The 8377-nt window shown below is 40.9% G+C and overlaps 1 protein-coding gene across 2 annotated transcripts; it reads left to right on the top strand.

Moving 5' to 3' along the window:
- The first annotated feature begins 4240 nt into the window (after positions 1–4240).
- LOC119765096 (rab GTPase-binding effector protein 1) lies at positions 4241–7093 on the top strand. Of its 2 annotated transcripts, none has more exons than XM_038248226.1 (5): positions 4241–4785; positions 4854–5125; positions 5192–5299; positions 5447–5974; positions 6160–7093. In XM_038248226.1, exons 1-5 carry the CDS (start codon positions 4584–4586, stop codon positions 6988–6990), a joined length of 1941 nt encoding a protein of 646 aa, XP_038104154.1. In that variant the 5' UTR covers positions 4241–4583; the 3' UTR covers positions 6991–7093. The 2 variants fall into 2 exon arrangements, with proteins under 2 accessions (XP_038104154.1, XP_038104153.1); XM_038248225.1 differs by having other exon boundaries at positions 5192–5311.
- Positions 7094–8377: the final 1284 nt, after the last annotated feature.

The raw sequence follows: 8377 nt of genomic DNA, 5'->3' as shown, positions 1-8377 counted from the left end.
AATGACCTTTTGAGTGAACGCAAATGATTTAAAATGGATTTTATTTAAAATGGATTCTATTTTTCTGGACATATTTTTTTATTCATCCCCTAAAGTAGGGGAAATTCTCGTATGTTTGGCAAGTTAAGCACTCGCTCCTTATTACATCAAATTTGCTGATTTTCACTATTTTGCAAAACATTTGATAGAAAATTGATTGCTCACTTCTCATTGAGCTATTTATCACTCGATTTCAGTTGAAAACGCTTTTAATTAGCTTTAATTGAATGTCAAAGTTCTGACTCAACAACAGAAGCTGAAGATTGTCCATAAAATGACAATTTTGGAATAAGAAGACAACAACTTCCTTCGTTGCTGTGCACCCGAGTGTGCACCCTTAAATCAATTATAAAAAAATAAATTCACATCCGTTCGCATCCCTTCTAGACAGAAAAGGTCCTACTTGACAGCTCGTTCCAAGCGGACCAAAGTTAATCCATCGAAAAATGGGGTTTGATCGTGTTTTTTAACCGTTGTACATATAAATTTGCTTTAGGACCCTATTGTTGTCAAATTAACGGGGCAGTTTTAAGTTTGACACCCTCTTTACACATAGCTCGCACTTACTATCCAGGTTTTTAAGCGAAGATGGCGTTCGAAGGTGAACATCCGAAATGTCAAAATCGCGCAGTAGCACCAACATTAGAAAACAAATGTGGCTGTCATGCCATGGCACACATTGTTCGGAATATTGGTACCACTGCGTGATTTTGACATTTCGGACGTTTGTCATTCGAACGCCATCTTCGCTTAAAAACCTGGATACCAAACTATACAAACTAAAAAAGTGTTAAACAGAAAAGTGATTATCCATCCGGGGGTTGAGTAGTCCTACTTGAAGCCTGATACGCAGATCGGAAGGAACGGAAAACTCTATATAAAAATACGCCCAAGATTTTTCACGCGGTGCTTGTTTGCAATCGAGAAATTAAAAGTGCAACATGGAGTTAAACCACAGAGTAATCCAGAGGACGCAGTCCAAACAAAAGTCATTCAAATGTTTGGCTCCGTTACGGGTTTACCCTTTGGAATCATAACAGCTTGTGGCGTTATGTTTTGAGCGTTACTAGCCTGACAAAGAAAAAAAAATCATCACAGTAAACTCAGATTTTTTCTACTTGACTTTGTTTTGACAAGTGCAAAGCTTTGAATGGCATTGGTTGTTGCAAATGTATGTTCCTCTTTTCATCAAAATTTATAAAAATAATCATTTTGAACTCAAAGAACTCAACCAGCAGAAAAATCAGAATCTTTGTATGCAGTTTACCGAATAATCAAATACTTTGAATAGGATGTAGAGCAGAAGAATGCTGTCAGTGTTTGGGCATTCCTGGAGTCACTTCGTTAGCTCAAATTAATGGACGATGAATTAATATGAAATTTCGGAATTTTTGTGACAAAACATTTCAATTGGAATTACAAAATTACACGTGAAAAACCAAGTGAAAAACAATACATTTTTCTTCAGCATTGGAAATAAGGAATGTTAGACAAAGATGAAAATTATAAATTTATAAAAATTAAAAATCATTAGCACAACAAAACAAAGATAAATTTCCTCAAAAATTAATTGTGTCAACACATCCATATCTTTGTTGTTTCCTTGACGTTATTCGCCAAAGGTGAAGAAATTATCAGTTAGTTAAAAAAAAACGCTGTTTCGGCTCGGCAAGAAACTATCAAGTAAACCCCAGTATTTGCCGATTCTGATAACAAGCCACGCAAAATTGCAACACAGCGTTCGGTCACAAGTAGAAAATTCGACATCAATCGGATGGTGCACCGTAACAGGTAAGACCACTTCCATCAAAATAATCTCACACGTTATTCTCAAGAGAGTTCTCGTCGAGGTTCTCGTGTAAATCTTTTTGGAATTCTGTTTCTTTTCGTTCCAAATTATCAATTTATTCAATTAAATATTTAAGAGTCATCAGAGAAATTAACTTTGTTGATATTGGGAATGAGAAAATTTTTGACAACCTTCCAATGTAATCTAGCCGACTAGATCGCTGTGAAAAAAATGTAACGCATTGAACGTCAGTTTGCCCCGAGCGTTACGACAAGCGAAATTTTGCTGAAGGGGCGATGTACCACGATGTACCACGTAACGCAACCATAAATTAAATGCCAGTGCTCCCTCTGGATTACTCTGTGGTTAAACTCTCTGTCAAGCTGCTGTGAAGCTTTTCATGACAGCTGTGAAAGTTTCATTCCATGTTACCGGCTCACATCTCTCTTTTTAATTTCTCGATATGTTTGATGAAAAAAAAATAATTAGACTGAATTGCGACAGAAAATTACAAACGTAAAATACGTTAATTTGTCTGGCAGAAAAAAAACAAAAACTTAAAAAAAACTCAAGCAGAAATTTAGAAAATACAAACAAGCATACCAAAAATTAAAAAAATAAAATAACAAAACTAGGATAGAAAATTCAAAAATCTCAAATTAAAAGACAAATAAAAAAATACTAATTTTAAACATTCCTAAGGATTAAAAAAATATTCAAAATAATCATAAACTAGAAAAGCCTAAATGAAACAATTCAAAAATTCAACATTTTTAAAAATCTAAAATTCACTAGATAACATTTTTAAAATAATCAAAAATTAAAAATTTTGAAGGTTTCAAACAAACTGCATTTTTTTTTCAAATTTTTAATTTAAATTTAAAAAATCATCAAAAATCAGAAAAAATCGAAAATCAAGGAATATTTTTTGACTTAATATATGACTCCAAAAAGTCTGATTTTCTGGCAGCATTTTAGAACTAAACACTAGACTAAACAATTAAAAATTAATTTATGAATGTAATAAATAAAGGTTATAAAAACTTAAGAATTAGAGGATTTTTAAATTGTTAAATTTAATTCCAGAAATAGAAAGTTTTAGTTTTTTTTAAATATATTTTTTCTTTAGATTTTATGTTTTTCTTTTGAATTCTTAAATTTTTCAATTTTAGTTTGTTGACGGAAGCATTTTAATTTTTTGAATATGTATTTTAATCTTTTTCGAATCATCTATTGTCGCCGCGGCACTAAACTGAATTGAGCAAGTTTAACTCTTGCGACGATTTTCTGTCTCGAAATATCTGTCAAGCATGTTTGGGAGATTTTGAATCAGTGTGTTTGCTTTTTTTGTTTTGACGGCTTTGGATGTTGAGAAAAACGTGGTTGATTTTTTTGTGATTTGCCAAGGAAATGGAACGTTTTAGATAAAATTATTGTTTAAAATCTTGGTTTTAGTTCTGCTACCACTAAGAACTGTTTCAATTGGGGTAATTTATGAAGTTCAATCGGTTTTCAGCTTCAGAAAAGGACGCAGAATGGAAAAAGTCATTCATTTGGAACCCCGATCGTACACTTCAAGTTCTACGCGGGATTCCAAATTGCTGTGGGCTTAAGTTTCTGATTACGGATGGATTTCCGTCTAAATAAAACAAAAACTAGTGGCCATCATTGTCGAGGGACCTGAATCCGGTCCGTTGTGTTCTACCACCAGGAGAGTTTTGCTGATGCGGGTTGTTGCGGGAAGACTTAGCCATCAATTTTAAAATCAAAAGCGCTGTAATTGTCCTCTCCAAGCTAGACATCATGAAATGGTCCATCCGGTTGATCGAATCCACGCTCACAGAACGATTTCCGATAGATTTTCGTGATCGATTCCGTGCTCCGTGTAAGTCGCGGCTCGAGTCTTTTCGCAACTGGTGACATTTCAGTTTGGTGCCGCGGCGAAATTTCGTTTTGGTTTCGCGTATGACATTTGGGATACACTCAGAAAAGAAACAACAGAAAATTGCTTCGCGAGATGAAAAACACTCACGCACGCAGAAAAATATTTTTTAGAATCTGCCTGTACGAGGTTTGATTCAACAAAATTTTTGTTGAATATAATCAACGCCAATTTTGCGTTAAAACAAACCTTGATTTTCTTACTTCCACAAAAATCTTTTGTTGTTTTGAAAAAGTTGCTTTGACGTTTAGCGTTGATTCAACAAAAATCTTGATTTTCAAATCAACAAAACGTTTTGTTGATTCATATATGCCTTATTTTTCTGCGTGCGCTGTTGTTTCGATTTATTTCAAAAACCACAATATCAGAATGTAGGATAAAATTTCGTCGGACTGTGTATAATAATGTCTGCTCGCATCCCAAAACGAGCACACTTTCCTCGTGAAATATTCTAAACTGACAACACTGGTTTCATCGCTGCTCCGTTATGTCAAAAAGTGAAAACCAAAATATTGCAAATTGGTGAAAATTTCAGTGCTGTTTGCATAAAACCCCTCAATTTCCTGTCGATTATCGTGTTAAAATCATTTCTGGTGCTAAATCTATTCAAACCAAAGCAGAGATTTCATCCTACCCCGCAAATCACGCCTCCACAGAGTAACTTTACTGCGCAAACTATGACGAACCTGCCCGCTGCAGCTGGAACCACCTCGTCGTCGTCGTAACACCTTGCTGCTGGGGTAGCTGCACTTGCTGCAGTGCCATCTTTTTTTTCTGTTCGCTGCCTCTCGGTAATCCGTCGCAAACAGCAGCATGCTGGAGCAAAGTGGCGACCCGAACCAACAGCGGGATGACCTGGGTAATGAGGTTCCGGCCGCGAAAACCGGCGACAGCGCGGCGCCGGAAGTGGACAGCGGCGGTGCCGTCCAGCAGCTCCAGCAGGAGCTGAAGCGAATACGTAACGAGTTTGACGGGCAGCGGGCCAAGATGAAGGAGCTGTACCTGGCCAAGGAAGGTAAGGTTTACTGACCGCTATACTATCGAGGAACTTTTGTTTGGTTAACATTTGGGTTACGAACGTAGCGGAATGCAAGCGGTTGGCGAAGGAAGCGGCCGTGGCCCGGAAGGAGCTGGAGGAGGCCAAGTCGCAGCTCATGGTGATGGAGTACAACAAGGAGAAGGACATGGAGGAGCAAAACAAGCGAGCGCAGGAGGAAATCGGGACGCTGCAGCAGCTGGTGCAGGAAACGGTGGACGAGTCGACGCTCTGCCAGCACGAGATCCGGAAGCTGCTGGACGAGAACGACAAGCTGCGGCAGGAGCGTCAGGAGCTGAAGGAAGAGCTGGCGCAGCAGGTAGGATATTGTTTGAACTTTTTTGGGCTTGTAGGATCGTTGTGCTGATTGCGCTCTCGATTCCAGGATTCGCCGAGTCTGGCACCGGTGCTGAACCAGGCGAAGAAGATCATCCGCAAGCTGGGCGCGGCCGACTCGAGCAGCCACGACAATCTGGAAGACTCGATGCGGAAGGTAAACAAATATGTACGTACTCGCAAAATTTCTGCTTCTTACTTTGGTGTGTCTTTTGTGTTTGCGGCGCAAATCGAAAAATTTACAAAAACGAGTAGAAATTCCGCTTTCAAATCGAGATTTCATATTTATGAAAGCTACTTTTAGGCTCAGGAAGACGCTGAAGTGCTCCGCTCGCTGGTTGTCCCGCTGGAGGAGGAAATTAAAACTCTCAAGGAGAAGCTGCGCCGCGCGTACGAAGATATGGAAAAGAATCGCGGTGACGATTCAGGCAAAGCGCCCGAATCGGCCCTGGTCGGAATGCTCAAGGAGGCCAAGCAGGAACCAGCTCCGGCGACGGAACCAACGCCGGAAGTAACGTGCGAGATGTGCACCAACTACGAGACCAAGCTGGTCCAGTGCCAGGAGCAGATCAACGGCGAACGCCAAAAGGCCACGCAGCTGGAGAAAAGCGTCGAGCGGATGCGCGAAGAGCTGGCCAAAGAGGGCGCCATGCGAGCGGACTTGGAGGCGCAGTGGCAACAGAAGCGCGAAGATCACAAGTCCGAGGTGCAGCGACTGAACGAGCAAACGGGCCGGGCCGAGCAGGAGCTGGCCAAGCTGAGGAAAGGCTACGCGCAGCTCAAGCAGAGCGTCAACGACGAGCTGCAGAAGCTGACGGACGAGCGCGAGCAGGTAAATGACGTGGTTGAGGAGAAACCCAGACGAGGGTTCTTTGTAAAGTATCGTAAGATTTTGGGTTGACTTGAGTTTGTGTAGAACTTTGCTTGAAAAATTGTTGAATTATCCGAAAAACATGCGTGTGTACAATATTTTTAAAACTCCGAAAAACAAAACCTCTTTCCCCGACCCCTCCCCAGGTCTACCGTCACTTGGAAGTGCTCCAAAAGGACAACGAGTTCCTCTCTGGCAAGTATCTGGAAAACTCGGACCAGCTCAAGGACCAGGACATCAACCTGCCCCAAAGCATCGACGAGCTGCACGAGCTCGTGCTGACACTGCACGAGAACCTGATCGTGACGAAGACCGGCTGCGAATTTGCCGAACGTAAAACCCTCAGCATGCAGGACGAAGTCACGCTGCTGCGGGATCAGCAACACACGCGCGAACGAGACCTACGCCGAACCGAACGCGACTACACGAACAAGATCGCCCAGCAGGAGGAACAGCTGCGTCAGCAGTACGCCCACTACCAGCGTCTGGCCGCCCACAAGGAGGACCTGGAACGCGCCGAAGCCGAAAGCAAGCGCCAAATGTCCGAACTCCGCATGCAAACCATCGAACTGCAAGCCGCCAACGAAAAGCTGGACAAAGCCAACGTTGACCTCAAGAACAAGATGAGCGTCCTCCAGGAAGATCTCGCCAACAACGAGGCCGTCCAGAAGGACTTTGTCAAGCTGTCCCAATCACTCCAGATGCAGCTCGAGAAGATCCGCTCCGCGGACACGCAGGTCCGCTGGCAGGACGAGGACGACGTGGACCACTGTCCCAGCTGCCGGAAGGAGTTCACCGTGACGCGGCGGAAGCAGCACTGCCGGCACTGCGGCACCATCTACTGTCAGCCGTGTCTGGCCAAAACGGTTCCGACGGGGCCGAACCGGCGGCCGGCACGCGTCTGCGAAGTCTGCCACACGCTGCTCGTACAGGACACGGCGCCCTACTTCAGCCGGGAGCCGCCGCAGTCGCCGTAGGCTTTGACGATTGTCCCCCTGTAGTACGTGTTTATATTCGTTACGACAAGTTTTAGTGTACATTTCCGTCTCCGCTTTATCCAATGGAATAAATATATTAAAATAGAAGAAAACTAAAAACAAGGCGCTTTCGATAGAAACTAATTTGTTCTAGTTTGAGCTTTTACCTCGGTTGTGCAGAAACTGTTGGGTGTCGTTCGCCTTGTACGCTAGCTAGACTAAATTTCGATTGTGGAAATGTGTGTTTGTGTACTTGGACTCATTGGCTGTTTCAAACTCTACGTTTTTTGCACTGTACGTATTTTCAAGCTAAAAGCGGCAGCAAAATCAAATTAAAAAAGGTCACTCTTCCCATGCTAGAATCACTTAAATGAAATGTAATCGATTCCAAACGCATGCAATTTGTTGAGTTGAATGTTACTTTTTATAATAAAAACTCATCAGCCTTTATTGGAACACGGTTCGTTTTGATCGCCGTGAAGTATCACCGCCCACGTTCACTTTCCGCAACCCACAAATTTCCCCCATTGCAGTCTGTTTTTCTCAACAATATGCTTCAAATTCCAATTTCGGAAACAGAAATCAGCAATAGTTCAGTTAAAAATGCAAAACAGAACAAACGACCGCAGCTTGACGTTTGACGTTAGCGCGCAGCGCAGCAGGCCGAATGATGTCGGCTGACATCTTTAGGCAAGCTGGAAGCGCAGCTTCAACGCGGGGCTTTGTTTTCATTTCCTTTTTCCGTTAGTTTCTTTTATCGATATCGCGATCGTATTTTTACTCACCCACACTGTAACTGAAAATCGCACTTGGCTGAGTTCGTTTTCGCACTTTTTCATACGATTTTTTCAGTTCGACTACGATGTCAAATGACATGAGGAATTTAATTCCTTAAGAATTCAAAAATTCTGAAATTTTGGACTTCTAGAGTTTCAGAATTTCTGAATTTAAAAATTTAAGAAATAAAGTATTTAAGAATTAAGGAATTGAAGAATTTCAAAATTTAAGATTCTAATAATTTAATAATGTAGGAATTTAAAAATTTATGAAATCAAGAATGTAATACTACGATCATAATTTCTCGACTCACGAGATTTCTCGATAGTAAGATTACGACTTACCATCGACAAATCTCGATCTTCCATCGACAAATTACGACTTACCATCGAGAAATTACGATCGCAACTTTACTATTGAGAAATCTTGATCGTGGATCGAGAAATTACGATCGTAATTTGTAATACCATTTTTTGAATATTTTTTTTTATTTAAACGAAAAATTTGAAAATTGCTAAAATTTAAAAAAAAATCAAAAATTTCAAAAAATTTAAATTGTCAAAAATTTCAAAATTTCTTAAAAATTTTATTTTAAAAAATTTAAATTTTG

This window comes from Culex quinquefasciatus, chromosome 1, assembly GCF_015732765.1.
Source record: "Culex quinquefasciatus strain JHB chromosome 1, VPISU_Cqui_1.0_pri_paternal, whole genome shotgun sequence".
Lineage (NCBI taxonomy): Eukaryota > Metazoa > Arthropoda > Insecta > Diptera > Culicidae > Culex > Culex quinquefasciatus.
Note: the sequence above shows the minus strand (reverse complement) of the source record. Positions and strands in the feature narration are given on the sequence as shown.

Coding starts and splice junctions, on each gene's coding strand:
- LOC119765096 (XM_038248225.1), top strand. CDS start 4,584: ATGCTGGAGCAAAGTGGCGACCCGAACCAACAGCGGGATGACCTGGGT. Junction 5,126..5,191: donor AGGAAGAGCTGGCGCAGCAG/GTAGGATATTGT, acceptor TCTCGATTCCAG/GATTCGCCGAGTCTGGCACC. Junction 5,975..6,159: donor TGACGGACGAGCGCGAGCAG/GTAAATGACGTG, acceptor ACCCCTCCCCAG/GTCTACCGTCACTTGGAAGT.